Raw genomic sequence first — 20,190 nt, 5'->3', positions numbered from 1 at the left:
TTAACGTTCTAAAGCAGGGCACGGTTTTTGGATCAGGGGCCAAGAATTTTACACACCTAGACTGGCGGGGCATGTAAGTATGACGTAAAGAGTTGCATTTTATGAACAATGTTTACAGTGTTACAAAAGCAACAGGGAAAAACAATAAACCTCAAACCTCATGTCAAAACTAAATTTACCCCAATCTCAACAAATTCCTTTAGCTATGTCTAAGTAAAGCATCAAAATTTGGTTTCAGTTTGGTTGTGGTCCAAATTCCCTTACCTAGCGGGCCGGATTTGGCCCGCGTGCCTTACTTTGCCCATGTCTGTCCTAGAATCACAATTAGAGTCTATCAAAACTGTACCAGTATAACAATGGTATCAGTAATAGGGCGGTGTCAAAAATGAACTTTCCTTCGCTTCAGATCGTGGATATAATTTCCTTGAGTTTGCATTCAAATCTATTTCGTCTGGGAACGAATATCATTGAGTTTCAGTAATCACGAACACATTAAAATGACAGGATCATTCAGTTACCCTTTTAATGTTAATTAGAGTATCGTTTCCCAAATACCGCCCCTTTAATTCTATAACTATGCCATGTCAGTGTACAGACTGAAATTAAATTGGGTATATTGAGCGTAACATTACACAGGGAAGTGTGTGAAAGTGCGGTGCAAAGTAAGGCAACATTTACATTGTAAGAATCTCTAAAGTTTCGTGAAAAATACATATATTATACTGGACACTTGTAAGTTGTCTTTGGGATCGTCCTGAAAAAGCCCTGGGAACCCCTGCCTTGGAAAAACTTCTTTTATCCTATATGACACTGTTTTCTACAACTGAGTGAGAACCTCACAAGGCTCTATTGCAGCATAGTATGTATACGATAATTTTATATAATTTGTACTGAGGCTTAAAGAAATATAATATTTATATTGCTTATGTGGAAGACAAAACCACCAAAGACAGAACCAATATACCGACACTTATCGATATATATATATATATGTAATTTAGAAAAACACTCAGTTTACTTTATATTTATTCTTATTCCTACAGAGAAACAGAGAAAAATATCAATAAAATATGCAATACACGGTCGATATTTTATTAGCAGTTAAAAGCTGTGCAATATTTGTTCTAGTCACCGTTTTCGTGTGGTGGCGCAGTAATCGGAAGTCCGGGCTCCCACCTGGACCGACAGGATTGCCACTGTTGGGATATATTCCATTTATGGGCAAGAAACCTCAAAATACTTTGGCGAAGCTTAGAAAACAATATGGTTCAATTTATACTCTACCTCTTGGAAGCAGAACATTTGTGGTTTTGAACGATTTCGACATAATTCATGAGGTGAGGTAATTAATAATAAAATTTGAAATCAAAATAAATTAAACAACAAACTATTATAAATTTTCATTTTATGATCATTTTAGGCTTTGATGAAAAAGGGAAACGCAATTTCCGATAAAGATCCTTCGCCTATAATACGTTGGTTTGGTGGAGATATGGGCTACGTATGGCGAAGTTATTCCAACAGTTATAGACGTTTACGAAAATTCGGTATAACAACACTAAAAGGGTAAGATTACCACTAAACTCTTCTGCCTAAGCGGTGTTATTGTAAGTAAATTCAAATTTCTGACATATTAAAATTGAAAATATTCTGACATTTCCCCCAGATTGTAGAAATCTTACGATTGTAATGAAGCGTTATCAAACTTTTTTTTTTTTGGCACTTGTAATGCAAATAAGCCTAATTCAACATGTTTTTGTCTCCGTTGAATTTCAACCTAATCCGGCCCCATTCCTGCTCTTCTGTACATTGCATAGAATAGACCAGGGGTGGTCAACACGTCGATCGCGATCGCCACGTCTCGAGCAGACGATCGCGTCTGATGTTGAGTGACTATTATTGAAATTCCTCAAAAATTGCCTCGAAACAGTTGTGTGTTTTACAACAGGAAGAATACAGTACTTTACAGGCGCAAAATACAACATACACATACAGTATTTAAGTCTGGGCAATCCCGATATAAAAAATATTATTACGTAACAAATGCATGTTTTTGAAAAATTTATTCACAATGGTAGCAGTGGCATCAAAATGCCCAATTTGTTCTAATTCTAAGCAAGCGAAGGATTGCGTTGGGAGGAAATTATAAATTAGATACTGAAGTCAGGTAACATTCATGGTCTAAGAATATATATTTTGTGCTGTTTAGATAATACATAGAAGGTTTCTTGAAGAATTTTCAACACTTACGACTAAAAATTAGGCGCATCCTAAATCCTTTATCTGAATTGTATGATTTGAATGAATCTTAAATAAATAACAAAACATTTACTCCGGGTACAATTAAATAATCAAATCAACAATTTCCATGGAACATAAAAAATACAAATTTTGTGTCGATTTTAATAATAATGTGCCCACAAAGACTTCTTATTGGCAGCGGGGGAATGTTTTTGTATGCGTGTGCAGTTATCTGCACATTCAGTGCCCATTCGTTTTTGTGTAGGACCTTATTACCGATCAGTCGATCGCGATCTATTTTGAAGGTTTTTCGGTCGGAAGAAGGTTGGCCACTTCTGGAAAATATTAAGAAACAATTGGGATTTCTGCCAATTGACAAATTATTCTTGCCTACTATGTCTCTTTAACTAAAATGCCGGAATAAAACGAACAGATTTCTCCCAAATTGTTTTGATCTAAATTTCAGTCGGACACAGTGACATGACAAACAATAATAGATACCCATTAAAATAAGTACGAGCAAGAAAGAAATATATATATAATTCAAACCCAATGACTAAAGCACTAGACAGTTTTAACCATAACATGAAGCAATAGCATAATCAGCCAATAATCGCGATGTGAGTAAACACCCAGAAATAAGTAGTACCAAGTTAAATCAGTTGAATGTTCAAACCAGCAACCTTTATCGAGAATCTACAATCGGAGAGCTATTTAGAAATAAGACCGTATTCATTACGTATTTTGTTATTTTCTTTCCTTCTACCATTAGATTTGGTGTTGGGAAGCGAAGCATGGAAGATCGTGTGAATGAAGAAGTTAGATATTTATCAGAAATTATAATGTCTAAACATGGACGATCCTTTGATGTCACCGTAAGTGACCATTCCTCGAACAATCGTCCTGATCTCCCATATACTTAGTACAAACTATAGTAGATATATTCTTCGGACAAGCAGGTTACACCAACAACAATAAAATAACAATCATGCGCATGAACAAAAACCGCAAGATTGTTTTTTCCTTGTCATTGTTGTAAACTGCTTGTCAGAGGAAGTCTGATTTTGGCAGACGAAACGTTACAAAAATACATTTGCGTTAGTGTACAGTCGGACTCTTGAAGTGCATAGTACATTTATATAGTTTCGGATTTTTTGAAATTTTAATCTCAAAAAGAATACATCATGCATTTTCTCGTTCGTGTTATTGCTGTATGCCCAGTTATATTCTGAGTTTTACAAATTGAATCAAGTTCTGAATATACTATATTTAAATGATTGTTACAGAATTCTTTTCAGTGGATTCAACTTTATTTTTCAGAATCATCTTGGAAACGCTGCGATCAATATAATAATGAGTATAGTCAGTGGAAATAGGGTAGATTACGAAAGTGAGCCTTTCAAAACAATGTTAGATATGAATGCAAAAAGGTGAGAAGTATTCAGTTGAAATCATCAACAATGAAAAAGTTTTTATAGTAATTTACATTATTCACAGAAACTCCCGTTTTCGATGTGCAGTTCTTCACTTTCAATCCAGGAAAAACAAAATTACTATACTTTGCAAAGTGAATATGATTGCTGTTATTCTGCTGCATCTTAATTGTTGTTTTATGGTTTTAATTTATATTGTGTTTAACAGATTTGGCGAAAACAGCGGTCGGATGCAAAAGATACAATTTTTTCCTCTACTCCGTTATCTACCAGGTTATTCAAAAGTTTTTCAAGACACAATTGAGCAAGTAAAAGTTACAAAAGGTATTAATTTTAATTGCTGCCTTATTTCTTTTCACGAAAATTTCCTTTCGTGGTATGATGGCTAAAAGGCTGACCTATCGATCGGTATGTGTGCAATGATTAGATTCGCTAGAAAAGCCCTGTACTTATGTAAATAGTAAGTTATAAACAATTTTAAAATATTTGAAGTAATGCTTTATGATTTGGCCGAAATATAACCACAAATTTTAAACACGCTCGGTGAGATTGGTTGAAATAAAACGAACTAGATTGAAGAGTCTTTATATCAACCTGGTATGCCGAAAATATGTTGTCAAGATAGTTCCACCAGCGTTATGTCCTATAAAAATTGTTTGAAACTTGACATGTTTTTTTAGCTATTCCATACTTTTATTGTAGGAATCGTAAGATCAACGATTGAAAATCATATAAAGACATTCGACCCAAACGACATTCGAGATTTCATTGATGCTTTTTTGGAGGAAATGAACAAAGAAGAAACTGAACCTTTCACGGTATGTAAAAACGTTTTAATAGCATACAGTTTCCATATGCATAAAACCACGGTTCAGGACACAGACTACGTTCCTGGTCATTTACTTATCATCGCATGGCATTTTGGTTTATCGACGTTGTAACAGATGCATATGCTATGTATATATTGTGCATGAAGTTTCCCTTATAAGTTCGAAGTTAGACTGAAACGCCCATAGTCAATATCCACAATGAAAACTTGTACTGAGTATGAACACACTGGAAAATTATTACAGAAATCAGGAAACGCAAATAATAATAATTCCGACTAAGAAGTTAATCAAGTTTATTTAAAAAATTACGTTATAAGTACTACGTGAAGAGTAACTTGCGCTACAGAGATGTCATACTACTGCGTCTTTCTCATCAAACAATATTTTGCTTTATAGTCTATACCGCGTCTGTCACTATTAATATATATATATTTTATCTATCATACAGAGAGAGATATTAGATGCTGTCATACGAGATTTATTCATTGCTGGATCAGAAACCACAACTACAGCTTTACGTTGGTGCTTACTCTACCTCGCCAAACATCAAGAATATCAGAAACGTCTACGAGATGAAATAAAGACTCATTGCGGTAGGTCGTATATAATGGAAAGTATTCAACTTAACTTTGTAATTTTTGCTCTTTCATGAAATTCGCCAAATTTTCAGAAATTGTATTCCGCAGTAAACGTAAAACGTAACTTGATCGTCCAAAAGTTTGAAATTAAATGCCCACGGCCATCTTCATATCATTGACTACGCCACTCTCTATTGTCCATAGCATTAGGACAATCTGCAAGATGTAAACGAGAATATCGCTCGGAGACCAAAGACTTATTGATCGAAACTGCGGTTTCGATTCATGACTCTATAGTGACACCGCGTGTCCCATCACTAATTGATTAATACCTCGCTAATTATACGACATAATTCATCCAAAATCAATAGGTTTCTGGTCCGAGATATAATGAATGTACATGCAAAATTTGAAGCAGATTCAACTTCGCCTTCGTGAGATATCGCGTTCATCTAACAGACAAACAGGCATACTACATACAGACAGACAAACAGACAAATACCTATCAACATACTTACCGATCTTAAGATCGATAAGTAACCAGTGTCTTCTGTAATAGCGCAAAGTATGTCTTGAACGGTCTTCCTACTTTTGCCGTTCCATGCTTAAGACCCCAAAGTAATACGTCGCTGACTTATAATAATGCATAAATAAAATTTTGGAATAAATATGTCGGTGATCATATGTTATTCACCATATTGTTTATTGTCATTCTGTTCGGTATCTAAGCGTGATAATTAAGCGATAATAACTGAAATCGTATTTCAATTTTTCAGGCACAGCTGGTCCGATTTCAATGGAAAATCGATCAAATATGCATCTAACAAGTTCATTTATACATGAAGTTCAACGATACAAACCTCTAGCAATTTTGTTACCTCGAAAAACCACTGAAATCGTTTCTTTAGGCGGATACACTTTTCCAACAAATACTTTAGTAAGTATAACATGATTATGAATTCGGTTTTCGAAAAGCGAAGTTGATTTATAACTTTACTAATTCCAAGTTGAACTAACTCATAATTTATAATCCACAGTTGCAAGTCATCTACAAGTCACTTAACATCTTACTGAACACGAAATGTACATATGGATCGTTTTGTCGTTATGTTGTTGGTGGTGTTCTTGTTGGTATTTTTCTCCTTGTTGCTATGAGAAAATCACTTTTTCATTAACTACCGGACCAGTTGCGTGGAAATTTTCAGTAGTTATAGATCGTCTTTTTCGCTAGAAGGCTATTACTTTTATTTATCTGAAATAGCCGTTTTTGTGTGACACGAAGTCATCCAAAATTGCGCACTTTGTGGCGGTTCCGCGTTTGCGTTAGTTGTAATTACTGCGGTACCTGTAGTCTACAATGAGAAAATCGCTTGTTTTATTAACGAACGGACCAATTGCTTGGAAATTTCCAATAGTTTAAGGCTGTATTTTTCGCTGGAAGGCTATTATTTTTATTTATTTAAAATTTCCGTGGACTCTATTCGTTTTTTGCAGATCCCCAATATTTCGTTTTGGTCTTTGTGTACATATATTTGAACATAAGGATACAGTGACTGCCGTTACTCATCTGACCCTTGTGTCGATATATCTGAACATATTTCTCTTGTTTTAGATGATGATAAACCTATGGGAAGTTCATCGAGATCCGAAGACGTTCAACAATCCAAATGAACTTCAACCTGAACGATTTCTCGACGACGAGGGAAAGTTTTCAAAACATAGTCACGTGATTCCTTTCTCAATCGGTCCGAGAAATTGTATTGGGATGCATTTAGCGGAAATGGAACTTTTTGTTATTTTGTCGGGACTTCTTCGAAATTTCAAAATCTCCGAGGATCCAAAATATCCATTACCTTCGTTTACACAAGGTCACTATGGAATGTTGTATCACCCTCTCCCTTACAAATTATCTTTTGAGGTCGAGTAGTAGGATCGGTTTCATCATATGTGTGTCCACAACATTGATTTTGAAGAAATGCAATTTATTCATTTGTCATACATTCATTGTTTTTTAATTGGCTGGTACAAAAATTTATCAGCACTGTCGAAAATACTACCTGAAGTTTTTTTCTCTAAATTATTAACATAATATAGACTGTAATATTTACCCAGTTGTCTGTACTAATCATTTATTTATATGTTGCATGTAACAAAGTAGCGTAAATTGATAACACAACAAATATTTAGTTGTCGTTTTGGATTTATTTTACTGAATGCTTCTATGTAAATGCAATAAAATAAATGACAATAATAAATACGATAGGGGTTTAATGTCAAACCCTTATAAACTTTAAAAAGTCGCTTCTGTTGAAATGATTGATCGTGAGTGACGATAAATATTATAGGATGGGATAAGAAGAGCTAGCTTCTTGCGAATATATTGTTGATTTTTGGCTTTTATAAAATTGAATATTTTGAAGGATACCAATCTCCACCAGAATTTGGTCACGATTTGGCACACCGTAAAACTATTCTCTCTGTATAACAATCTAGATATTTGTGGAGGAAATTTTTCGATCGGCTTTATTATGTGCTGTCAAGTTTAAAAGAAAACTTCGCGCCGTTGAATTGAATTCACTATTGGATTCAAAATCTTTCGTTTAAATAGCATTCGTGCAATTCATCCAATTATAATTGATGGTTCCATTACATTTGAACCCACGTACATTTGAACCCACGTACATTTGAACCCATGACATTTGCACCTGTATGCTATTGCACCTATGGATTTTTTTTTTGTTTCACGGATAGTTAAACCCATACTAACCCTAACCCATGGGTTTTAGCACCCGCATATAGATTGAACCCGTGGACATACGCATGGGTTCAAATGTACGGTCACCATAATTGATACATGATGCTCTCGTGGAGCCTTGCCAAATTAAGTAATTATCATTTTATATATTGCAACATGAGTACGAGGAATATATCATCTCTTACTTCACTCTAAAATGAGTCAATAAGTTAAATTTTACCTGAAAAACAGCGGTGCACAACCTGCGACCGTCGAAGGCAAAATCTGCCGTCGAGCTATCGCGTTTTTCAACTGCAAAATAGGCACAAGGCAAGGATACCTATAACGTCCAGTCATGGGATTCAATTTGTATCGAACTCTTAAACAGCAGGTTCCTTTATTTCAGAAAATGTATGTCCACATGTCACTACGTGAGCTACATTAACATGACATCCTCTATACAAGAATCTAATACATAACTTCCGAAAGCCAGCTGCAATGCATGTTGCCTATTTGCTGCGGTCGTCCAACTCTAACGTGCAAAACAAATATTAATATCGACTTTGCTGGTTATCACGACGTTCCAGGAACGTGTTCGAGCGAAGCGTTGGTCACCCCCGCATACGGGGGTATTGGTTATTAATTAACTAGAATTTAGATAAAACTTAGTATCATTGTTACACTTGCTTACATTTTGGCGCTTGACTGTTACGACAAACCAAAGAAGTAGCTATGTTTTTTGATTTCGGATGGGAAATAAATTACCGGTATCATGAACCGTATAAAAGTTGCAAATATCACTTCAAAAAGGAAAAGAATATTGTCAGCAGATAAAAGAATTCTTTTAATTCTAAATTGGAAATAGATTTTGGCATAATCGAGGCAGCACACACACATATATCATATATGTAGCCAGACTCTGAAGATAGATAATGCCAAGAGGAGTGAGTATTCGTCAACATATGTTTTTTTATCTACAAAAAGCAAGACTTGACTCAATCTTTTATGCATTAAACTAAAGGAAATCTAACATTTTGTAATTGAGCAGAAAATAAAAATACCTAAATCACACTGTCAAACTTATACCAAAACGTAATGCGCCGGCTACACAATGTTATACACCCCTGACCTAGAAAATTCTTTCAATCTTATGCGGATATTTTGCTTTGGCTGAGTAGTAGACAATCAATGACGTATTGTATAAACAGCATTGTACGTATGAATTGATTGGACACGAAATGAAACTATAAATCGTTTTGTCATTTTGTATTTTTCTTGCTGTTGTCGTGAAAAAATAGCTTTTCTCATTAACTATTGAAACAATTGGTCTGAAATTATCAGTAGAGAGTCGCTAGAAGGCTCATACTTTTATTTATTTCGAAAATTTCTGTGGGCTTGTTTTTTACTTTAAATTTCTGTGTGATATGTCGTCCTTCGTTTTCATATAGTTAAGCATTGCTCTCTTGTTACTCTTGTTACTTGAACCTTGAAGCAATATATATTATAGTAGTTATGTGAAAACTAAATTTGTTCTAAGATTACCTGATCCGTATTGAAATGTATGTGTCTATACAATATATATGACAATCTTGATTATTTCAAATTTATTCTTATACCTACAGTTAATAAGTCACGATGCAATACACGGTCGATATTTTATTAACTGTTAAAAGCTGTGCAGTAGTTGTTCTAATCACTATATTGGTGTGGTGGCGTACCAGTCGGAAGTCTGGAATTCCACCTGGTCCAACAGGATTACCATTGCTGGGATATATTCCATTCATGGGCAAGAAACCACAAGATACTCTTGCGAAGCTGAGAAAAGAATACGGTTCAATTTATACTCTACCCCTTGGAAGAAAAACATATGTAGTTTTGAACGATTTCGATATAATTCATGAGGTGGGTAAACATTAAATTTTGACAGTATCATTCTTTTTTATCAACTCGATATAAATAAAAAACAAACTATTATGAATTCTATTCTCATCATTCTAGGCTTTATTGAAAAAGGGAGACGCGCTCTTCGGCAAAAATGCTTCGCCTATTATACGTTGGTTTGGGGGAGATCTGGGCTTTGTTTATCGACCGTATCATCCCTTTTCTTCGACTCGATATAAATAAAAAACAAACTATTCTGAATTCTATTCTCATCAATCCAGGCTTTATTGAAAAAGGGAGACGCGCTCTCCGGCAAAAGTGCTTCGGCTATTATACGCTCGTTTGGGGGAGATCTGGGCTTTGTTTATCGACCTCATTCCGACAGTTATAGACGTCTACGAAAATTTGGGATAACGACACTAAAAGGGTGAATATATGTGATACTAATTGCTGATATATTAGGATCAAAAAAGATGCTCAAATGAATTGTTGAGAGCTTAAGATTTGTATTAAAACTTTATCAAGACGCCCTTCTGCGAGTTTTTTAGCATTCGCTTTTTTGGAAAAGGTAAAGAATTCCATCAATATTCTATATTTTTGTCTACACGAATTACTATTTAGAAATATGACTGTCAGAACAACGTGCTATTTCAATTCCATTCCACCTACTTTCAGATTTGGTGTTGGCAAGCGAAGTATGGAAGCTCGTGTGAATGAAGAAGTTAGATTTTTATCAGAAATTATAATGTCTAAACATGGAAGATCCTTCGACGTCACTGTAAGTTACCATGCCACAAACAACCGTTTACATTGCCGATTTAGTGTGATTTAATCCTTATCAACCTTTAAATAATTGTCCGATATTTTTTTTCAATGGATTCAACTTTTCAGAATCACCTTGGAAATGCTGCGATCAATATAATAATGAGTATAGTCAGTGGAAATAGGGTCGATTATGAAAGCGAGCCTTTCAAAACAATGTTGCACATGAGTAGAAAACGGTATGCATTATATTTTTATATTAAATCATCAATAAAAAGTCATTTGATGATTTCTTCCAATCGTTAGACAATCTATCACTTTCGATCAGCATTTCTCCAATCCAGAAATACTATCATCTGACTTTGTAGAGTATAGCTGTGTCTAGAGTCACTGTGCATTTATTTTACAACTTTCTTGTTTTGATGATTTCGGTTATGTAAAATTCTTTTCGTTATAAACAGATTTGGCGAAAACAACGGCCGGTTGCAAAAGATACAATTTTTTCCTCTGCTTCGTTATTTACCAGGTTTTTCAAAAGTTTTGCAAGACACATTTGAGCACGTAAAAATCACAAAAGGTATTAATTTAGATTTATTATTTAAACAGCTGCAAGGTTTCTGATATATTTACGATGAATTCCGAAGAATAGCCTCACTTTGCAATAATAAGAGAGCAATACTCAAATATATGGACACGAAGACCAAAACGAAATTATTCACCCACAATTACTCCAAAAATCATATCCTGAACGAAGCTGTAACTGTGAAACAGCTAACTTACCAGCACCGTTACAAGGTTATCGATATACAGTGACAGTTATAATTTTCCCCGATCCCGTGACAATGATGATTCCCGTGTCCAGACTTAACGTTATTCAAAATACCAAATGCTTCAAGTCAAAACTGTTAAATTGAATCTTTTACAGTACCGGTAGTCTACCTTCAGCTCGTCAAAAAAACTATCGCTGAACTGCTACACGTTGCGCAACTTTTAATTCTGATGACGTTATCAAACAAAGCTTCAACGTTAAAAACGAATCTCATAAAGCCCATTTTTAATACAAATAAAAGTAATAGAAATCTAACGACAACAACAATTTTTAAAGTGTGATACAAACATATAGTGCAAGTATTGGATGCTGTGATACCATCTATTGTCTGAAAGCTAGCTATTCCATTCTTTCTTTCTTTGTAGAAATCGTTAGATCAGCGATTGCAAATCACATAAAGACATTCGACCCGAACGATATTCGGGATTTCATCGATGCTTTCCTAAAGAAAATGAATAAAGAAGAAATTGAACCTTTCACGGTGTTAATACATTTTGATAATACACCACAGTTAACAAGCCACGATATTTTAATGATCAGTCCCTTTCTCAAATCCATACCATGCGCTTTTCGTGCTGTAACAGTCATGAGTCAAAGAAGATTTTTTTCTCAGAAGATCGACGGGTTGCAATAAAGTATGGATGACGGCCAACTTCAATACAATTCATCAATAAGCACTATCAGAATCAATAATAAAAAGTTTCTGATATAAACCTCCTAAACGCCCTCTTGCGGTTTTAGAGATCATGTTGAATGATTGGTTCTACAGAGTTGTCATACATCTATGTACTTCGTAAAGAGCAATATTTTCCTACCATATTATGATTAGTATTTTCTGATTTATAATTTAGAGAAAAGTATTGGATGCTGTCATAAGAGATTTAATAATTACGGGATCAGAAACCACAACTACAACTTTACGGTGGTGCTTCCTCTACCTCGCCAAACATCAAGAATATCAGGAAAGTCTGCGAGATGAAATAAGGGCAAATTGCGGTAGGTTATGGGCTACAATATAGAAGTTCTAATATATCTCGTCGAACTTAATACATAAATATATAGACGATGATAATTGAACGATTAAGTCCATATTTGCTCAACTTCCAGGTACAGCTGGTTCGATTTCGATGGAGAATCGATCAAATATGCATCTAACATGTTCATTTATACATGAAATCCAACGGCACAAACCAATAGCAATTCTGTTACCTCGAAAGACAACTGCGATCGTTTCTTTAGGCGGGTATACATTTCCAACAAACACTTTATTAAGTATAACATGGTTATGAATTCCGATTTTTGCAGAAGTTTACTTATAACTAAACATACTAATTGTAGGTGATGATAAATCTATGGGAAGTTCATCGAGATCCGAAGACGTTCAGCAATCCAAATGAATTTCAACCTGAACGATTTCTTGACGACGAAGGAAAGTTTTCAAAACATAGTCACGTAATTCCTTTCTCAATCGGTCCGAGAAATTGCATTGGAATGCATTTAGCTGAGATGGAACTTTTTCTTGTTTTGTCGGGACTACTTCGAAATTTCAAAATCTCCGAGGATCCAGATTTCCCTTTACCACCGTTTTCACATGGTCACCAAGGAACGTTCTACCATCCTCTCTCTTACAAATTATTTTTTGAAGCCGTGTAAGATCAGTTTTATCATTTATATATCTGTTTACAACATTGATTTAAAGAAATTCAATTTATTCCTTCGTCAAAATACATTGATTGTATTTTTAAATGGCTGGTACAAAATTGGACAACTGTAATTTTGGGGGAATGCAATAAAATAAATGATAATGATGATTGCAATGGAAGTTTATTGTCAAACATAAATAAGTACAAAAAGTTGTTTCTACTGAAATGATCATGAAAGATGAGGAAATATATATCGATGGGATATGAAGAGTTGTTAGTTCCTTGCTTTTAGATTGAATGTTTGGAGGATTATAATTTCCTCCAAAATCGATAACCATTTCCTTATACTGGAAACGAGAGTATAGGTCAATCGGCTTTATCATTTCTCATGTTGTCAAGTTTTTGAAGTCTCAAAATAAAACTTTGAGGGTGTTAAGTTGAACTTACTATTGAATACAGAAAATTGGTAAATCAAACACATTTATAAAGAATTCAGCACTCTGAACAGAGATTTTCAGGCATCTTAGAGTTTTTCCATCCTATAATTCAGGGCTGGGCAATTATTTTTGGTATCGGGCCACATTGAATATTCAAAATGCAGTGGCGGGCCGGACTAAGTAGAGTCAATTGCGCGTTTTTATTGTATTTTATCACATATTTAAATACGTACTATATATAAGTAAGTATATAAATGAGTACAATATCTATTGCACTTTGTTAGAATTTTTATTCAAGGCGCATTTAACAAACTAGTTTAAAACGTAAACCTGGCGATTTCAAGACAATACATTGGATCAGAGAAACGGAACGCTTGCATAACAATGCCGAATTTTGTCATTAATAGTGGAAAGTGAGTAACAATGCGGAATCAGGACCATGCCTTTGGTGGCCATCGTGATTCATATAATTTTGTTGTCATCATAGCATTTTTAAGGTGAACAAGGTTCGTGGAAATTTTAATGCATTGCGAGCGTAAAAGTCTGCTGTAAAATACCACGACTATCTGCTAGGGATGGGACGAGTCCGACATTACAGAGATTCGACGAATCCGAGTAATAGGTCAAGGACTCGAATCGAATCCTCCGAGTCCGTGACGTCACAATGTAAAAGTGGAAAAACACGTTTTTGACCATACTACAGCACACAAACATACGGCGTAGCTCATATTTTTTGCCTAATGGTTCTGCAGATAGCTGTTGAATCAATTTAAAAATATATTTTTCGTTTTTTTTGGCTGCCATAATACAAACGTAAACTTGGGTCAATGTGCGCCTTGGCTGTGAACTGGATTTTCAGCCCACCACCTTGCGTCAATTCTGGGCGGCTATTTAAAAAGTATTACATGTCAAATAGAAAAATAAAAAGCTTTTGACTACAATGCTTTCCCATAAATTCAGATATTTCTAACCCTAAATTTACTATGCCGCGTTTGCAAATGGTAGAGAGGTGCCACTTGTCGTTAATACAATGCTTGCAATTCAGTAGTTCATGTAAACGTTCTGAAACGCTCCATGCTTTCCATTGCTCCCTTTTTAGAGAAAGGATTGCACGTAATAACCTCGATTTAAAAGAGGTATTGATGAGATTCCCCTTGGGTTGATCCTGCGCATGTTTCATATTTATTTACGCGAATCGAAAACTTAAAAATATTGCGCTAACACATATATTTTATTGTGTACCACATGTATACTAAAAAGGATAGATAGTTTGAAGGCGACTGGCGCATCATTGTTATAAGCTATCAATAGTTTTTACCTTGCGTTATATTATCTGGATATCTGTCGTCGTTTTTATTAGGTGTGTTTATAATACACACGAGTGATATTGTTAAATATCTAACCTTGAATTTCAACTAGTTAAGGTAGATAGTGAGATTTAAAGGGGTAACAGTACAAACATAAGCGTAAATTAGTAAAAACAGAATTGATTATAGACTCGGTAAAAACGACGTGGACTCGAAATCGAATCCGAGTCTAAAAAATGACTGGATTCGACTCGAATCCGAGTCCGGATCCGAATCCCGGCCCATCCCTACTATCTGCGGATTTAAAAATGTGAGATATACTTTATATACTATATCTGTTTTTGCGATACGGATATATTTAAAATGCAATGATACGGGCACATTGAAATGTCTTGTTGTTTTCAACCTAACCCGCGGCTGCTTTGATAAAATATAAGCATTAGAATTCTGAAATACCACCGCATTCTGCGGACATTAAAATGTGAGGTAACGTGCCAGATTATTTTATTCGTGTTTTGCGATTTTGTGAATTCGACAAATCTGATCTGTTCCTGCAACACTGACTTAGCTCTGTTTTAAAGATTTTACCATCAGAAAAATCCCCCTGCGATAAAGTACACCGAGTAAAATTCTTTTTAGTTACATAAAAATCGATTGAGTTTACCTTCTATCAATTATCTTATAAAATCAGGCCCGGTCGGTATTTTCAGAATTGATCAAAAGGTACATCGCGCCCACGAAGGCTACGCAATTAAAATGTGTGAAGTGGGCAACCAGAAATTTCCATTTTCACAAAAGCGTTACTAATCTATCGCGAGCCGTTTGAATCATAACTTGTTTTCGTTCAATTTGTAGTATTTTATATTGCCGCTCTAAATCTAGATTTAGGTTGCTTGCAGATTCACTCCTTTATTTATCTTTAGCATCTCGTCGCCGATGATTATATAATAACTCGTTTTTTTCAATGGTTTCACAGTTCCGTATACAAGACTTATATTTGTTGAGGAAAATTTGTGACCTGAGGAGACGAAAACAATCGGCGATTTAATCTTATTATCATGCTTAGTTAGACAAAGACAATAGACACAGCAAATTAGAGGAAATTTAGTCGAATGTTATTATCGACTTTTTCATTGTCCTAAAAATTATTTTGTTCGCAATCAAAGTATATTTTATAGGTAAATGAAAAAAAGTGTCTAAATCTAGAAACTTGCTCACGGGCCGGATAAAACGTTGCTGCGGGCCGGATGTGGCCCGCGGGCCGCAACTTGCCCAGGCCTGCTATAATTGATACGGCTTTAATTAACCATTTACATAATAACAATTTCAATTTGATATATTGCAACAAAAATATTTAAAACGAAGATCTAATCGTTTATAGTTCAATGAATAAAGTCATTTTAATTTACATAGATTCAGGAAAGTAGAAATAAAAAATCTCCGCTAAAACTTTTGAGAAAGTCACAACTTGACGTTGGGGTTCTAGTTGTAATTGCCAAATTACCGAATACCCCTCTAAAACCAACTATAATGGATGTTTGACGACGACGAAATTTTCGTTTTTGGTATTTATGCTTTTCTTTCTCTCGCTTTCTCTCTTTCTCATTATTATACTGTGGTTTTCGAGGATAAGTGAAGTAAAACTCTTGAGTAATATTAACATAAGCAGTTTCTGTTTGCCAAACAAGTGTCTATAAAGATACAAATGCTTCGCAGTAAAATACGAATCTACCACCATCTAGACCTCCGTCTGCGTCTTGCTGATTGAGGGCATTTGCCTTGTCCCCTAAAAGTGAAAAATTATGATATGTAACGATCTTCATATTGAAAATAAAAGTTAGTAGTGAGTACTAATGTTCTACCGTCTTTCAACAATGTTCTATCGAGAAAAAATGATAACATACAGCTGTGCAGCAAACGTACATTCGACTGCAGTTCCCCAGTTTACTGTTTCCTCACAATTAAAATGCTATATTGCACAAATGTTGAAAAGCGAGAGATTACATTTTTTCAAAGTCGTATTAAACCCAGATAACGGTATAGTCAATATACATATTTCGATTATAAAAACCAGTAATATCTTTTATATATATTCATTTTGGCACGTCCGCAGTAAGGAGATTTACAGTCGATAGCCAATAGCTACAATTTTGTCAATGACTGTATGCGAAATGCTCCCAGTCCATTTGCGCTGTAGGGTGCAAGTGGTGAGGTCGATTTGCCAACCTTTGTCTTTTTTGGACTGATACATCTCGTTTTATATACTTCACTACCAAACATATCGTATTTAGCTATTTATCGTAGAATGTGGCAACAGATTTTAGTCGACATGTAATCTACAGTACAATCATGAGAGTATAATAACAATATCGACCAAAACATTGCACTTATTATTTCTCAAGATTTACAAAAAATCATCAAATGCAAATAAAATACAATACTTATTTGTCCTAAAATTTGAAAATGTCTTAGTTATTATACATACAGATATTCTGTCGGTAGCTTGCGGCGTCTTCTTATGTTTTTGCAGGTTTTGAGCAGTCCCCAGAATCGTGAAGCATGGGTCGTTTTCTTTCCGGGAACTCGGCATTCTTTCCGTTTTCGGGCATTTTTCAGAGTTCGTCTATACTGTATTAAAGCTTTAGATTTAGAAACACACACTGCCATAGCCTGGTCACAGTCGCAGAAACCGCGTCCGGCACCTTGGTAAAATTAAATATTAATATATTACGAATCAAATTTGCATGAGACGAATGTCACAGAAATAAAAGTCTCACACACTTCTTTCACGAATACTACTTAGATACTACATAATCATAAAGCATAGTTCAAGATGAGAAAAATATTTTGTCTAAGCAAACATCAACTGGATTGAACAATGTCTGAGAAAATAAATAGCGATATTACTGTTTAGTTACATATTTTCATCTCGTTTTGTGACAGAATGTCTTGTCCTATTCTAGGACTTTTCTTACTTGGGCCTGCATCTCCACATTTTGTTATTTTCTGACTTTTGCAGCATGTTGTTTTGTACTGTGTCGTGTATGTGTCACATCCTTCGTTGATATTGAATTTTTTCATAGTTCTTTCATAGCATTCGTCGTGGAGTTTACAACACCTGAAAGGTGAATAAAACAGAAATGCAGCTTTGAAGCAACAATACCGATTTTTTGGCGATCATATCCATCTTTAGATACTACTAATTTGAAATCGATTCGTCCATTACCTATAAAGAAAGATGATTTTGCCACTAAAAATCGCTTAACTAGACTGGCAACATCAACAACAACGATTCAGAAAAACGACCCATATGGACACTTCGTATCCAATAGCTTGGTGTAGTGAATGTCGGGCACTAGGAATTCGATTTGGCAATGTGATGATATGAAAACTGAAAATGTGACTTTTGGTCACTTTCATAATTCTGCAATCGAATTGTTCGAAATCGAAATTGAAAATGTGACTTTTGTAAAGATTTGTCAAATTAAAATCACACCAGTTAGCCAATGCCTGTACATGTTCATAGTATATAACAATAGCAGGCTTTATAGTAGGCAATATTTTTCCAACATCGACACCTCCTCCCACGTTCGTTGTAAATACAGATGTCGGAAATAGTCCTGCTATTGCCCACATTAATAAAAAAAATAAATAGTAGCATCCGATTTACTGCATGCAAAATATTGAATGCAAATTTTTTTGTTATTCTAAGTGAATCATTTATTTATTAAAACAAATGTTCGATCATTTTATATATATGAGATAAACTGAGCATTATCGCTGTATTATTATATAAAGCATAAACCGTTCCCACGTTCGATGTGAATACAAATGCCGGAAATGGTCCTGATATTGCCTACATTGTTAAAAAAAAATAGTATCATCCGATTTACTGCATACAAAATATTGAATGCAAATATATTTCTGTTATTCTAAGTAAATCATTTATTTATCAGAACAAAGCAATTTGACTAGAATTAACATTAATGTTCGATCTTATGATATATGGGATGTACTGAGCATTATTCTTGTATTATTAAGTAAAGCATAAACGGAACAATTCTGTCTTTATTCGTGCCAGCTAATCGAAATAATATTTCAAAATATTCATTACAACCACCAACGTTTCCGTTTAGTAACATGAAATTACCTGTCGGTATCATCCAGTGGTTTACCATATGATTGACCTCCTCCGCAATAACATCCGTACTCGTTATATTTTTTCAATGAAAATCTTACTGTTCTTATTAAACCGCTTTTTCCCTGAATAAAAACGAATACAACACCGCTATATGATTGAAATGTACCCTAATCTTATATTTAATTGAGAACTGAGCAAACACACTATAAAATCGTGGAAATTCATTCGTTACATACCACTCTTCGAATGTAATTTTAATCTTTTGGATCTGCAGTAAACATCGTATTTTGTTTACTACCAAACCAATTTCACATACCTGATAACAGCCGAGTGTTTTCGCTAGTTGGACTGCTTGAAAGGTACTTTTACTGCCAGAAAAAAACATATTCCAGATACCACCGAAAAACCCATCCGCCATGAGATCGGACTCATCGAATCCGTGATCGCGAAACAGTTGCAAGACTCCGTCTCTTATCTCGTCATCCTCCATATCGAATAACTCACTCAATTCGTTTTTCTCTTCCTGATAGATAATTGCGGAATAAATTTTTTTAAATAAAGACGCACAGCACAAAAATAAATCATATTATTTTTGGCATTCTACAACTATTCCAATCAATCCATTATGATTTGCAAAATATCGAACCTTGCACTTCCCCCTCAAAAATTTAATTTGTAAGTGACATCACAACCAGATCCCTGTCTACAATTAGTGCAAACCCTATACTTGCAGCTCCTTTTAGTTAGCCAAAAATTAAATTATGATAAAAAAAAATGAAACAGGATTTTTTACCAAAAATTTGAAGACATCACGAAACAAGGCCGCAGAACTTTTCTCTTCCATTGACAATGCTGTCGCAAAAAACATCGTTATCGTGATGCACAAAAGCTTCATTTTCATTAATTTTATGCTACTATTCTATAAATTGTAAGTTTAAAGCAGACCTGAAAGTAATTAAAACGAATATATAATTTTGAAGAATTATAACTTGTACATCAGTAATAGGTTTTTGCCAGTGACATCTAACAATCAGTTGCTGCATATTTCATGAATGTACTCCACCAAATAGCACAATATATAGGACGCTCCTTCTACTATATGGCAATGTAAAACAAAATACATACCGTGGGCGTAAGGTAAATTTACGTATAACAGAAGAACATAATTAGAATACACAGACTGGGCGGTTTCCGAGAGCTTCCTTGAACATTTACGATCATTTGAATAGTACTGAACGCCCATGTCACACTATTAATAATACGTCTTGTAATAAATAAATAAAATGCAAAAATTCGAAAGGTTCATGGAACTATATGAACTATGTATTGACAATATTAAACATGCGTGTAGTGCAAAATGCAACATCCATTGTT

At 34.7% G+C, this 20,190-nt stretch overlaps 3 protein-coding genes across 3 annotated transcripts; 2 read left to right on the top strand and 1 right to left on the bottom strand.

Moving 5' to 3' along the window:
• Positions 1–1,046: 1,046 nt before the first annotated feature.
• Positions 1,047–7,338, top strand: LOC144428195 (cytochrome P450 2A13-like). The gene is made up of 9 exons (XM_078117085.1): positions 1,047–1,337; positions 1,421–1,566; positions 3,014–3,116; positions 3,562–3,671; positions 3,883–3,998; positions 4,377–4,492; positions 4,953–5,097; positions 5,859–6,019; positions 6,695–7,338. The coding sequence occupies exons 1-9, from the start codon at positions 1,071–1,073 to the stop codon at positions 7,007–7,009; spliced, it is 1,479 nt and encodes a 492-aa protein (XP_077973211.1). The 5' UTR covers positions 1,047–1,070; the 3' UTR covers positions 7,010–7,338.
• A 2,108-nt stretch (positions 7,339–9,446) lies between these two features.
• LOC120338232 (cytochrome P450 2H2-like) lies at positions 9,447–12,642 on the top strand. Its single transcript, XM_078117086.1, has 8 exons — positions 9,447–9,718; positions 9,979–10,124; positions 10,373–10,475; positions 10,589–10,698; positions 10,921–11,036; positions 11,654–11,769; positions 12,140–12,284; positions 12,396–12,642. The coding sequence occupies exons 1-8, from the start codon at positions 9,452–9,454 to the stop codon at positions 12,575–12,577; spliced, it is 1,185 nt and encodes a 394-aa protein (XP_077973212.1). The 5' UTR covers positions 9,447–9,451; the 3' UTR covers positions 12,578–12,642.
• Positions 12,643–12,976: 334 nt separating this feature from the next.
• LOC120338233 (uncharacterized) lies at positions 12,977–19,760 on the bottom strand. The gene is made up of 6 exons (XM_039406182.2): positions 19,610–19,760; positions 19,133–19,339; positions 18,826–18,938; positions 17,651–17,793; positions 17,161–17,377; positions 12,977–16,461 (listed from the first exon to the last, which is right to left on the bottom strand). The coding sequence occupies exons 1-6, from the start codon at positions 19,715–19,717 to the stop codon at positions 16,404–16,406; spliced, it is 846 nt and encodes a 281-aa protein (XP_039262116.2). The 5' UTR covers positions 19,718–19,760; the 3' UTR covers positions 12,977–16,403.
• Between the last annotated feature and the right edge of the window lie 430 nt (positions 19,761–20,190).

Source organism: Styela clava, chromosome 10 (assembly GCF_964204865.1).
Source record: "Styela clava chromosome 10, kaStyClav1.hap1.2, whole genome shotgun sequence".
Lineage (NCBI taxonomy): Eukaryota > Metazoa > Chordata > Ascidiacea > Stolidobranchia > Styelidae > Styela > Styela clava.
Note: the sequence above shows the minus strand (reverse complement) of the source record. Positions and strands in the feature narration are given on the sequence as shown.

Coding starts and splice junctions, on each gene's coding strand:
- LOC144428195 (XM_078117085.1), top strand. CDS start 1,071: ATGCAATACACGGTCGATATTTTATTAGCAGTTAAAAGCTGTGCAATA. Junction 1,338..1,420: donor ATTTCGACATAATTCATGAG/GTGAGGTAATTA, acceptor TGATCATTTTAG/GCTTTGATGAAAAAGGGAAA. Junction 5,098..5,858: donor TGAAATAAAGACTCATTGCG/GTAGGTCGTATA, acceptor TCAATTTTTCAG/GCACAGCTGGTCCGATTTCA.
- LOC120338233 (XM_039406182.2), bottom strand. CDS start 19,717: ATGAAAATGAAGCTTTTGTGCATCACGATAACGATGTTTTTTGCGACA. Junction 18,939..19,132: donor AAACACTCGGCTGTTATCAG/GTATGTGAAATT, acceptor GTTTTTATTCAG/GGAAAAAGCGGTTTAATAAG. Junction 16,462..17,160: donor AAGCTACCGACAGAATATCT/GTATGTATAATA, acceptor TTTCACTTTTAG/GGGACAAGGCAAATGCCCTC.
- LOC120338232 (XM_078117086.1), top strand. CDS start 9,452: ATGCAATACACGGTCGATATTTTATTAACTGTTAAAAGCTGTGCAGTA. Junction 10,699..10,920: donor TTGCACATGAGTAGAAAACG/GTATGCATTATA, acceptor CGTTATAAACAG/ATTTGGCGAAAACAACGGCC. Junction 11,770..12,139: donor AAGAAATTGAACCTTTCACG/GTGTTAATACAT, acceptor TTTATAATTTAG/AGAAAAGTATTGGATGCTGT.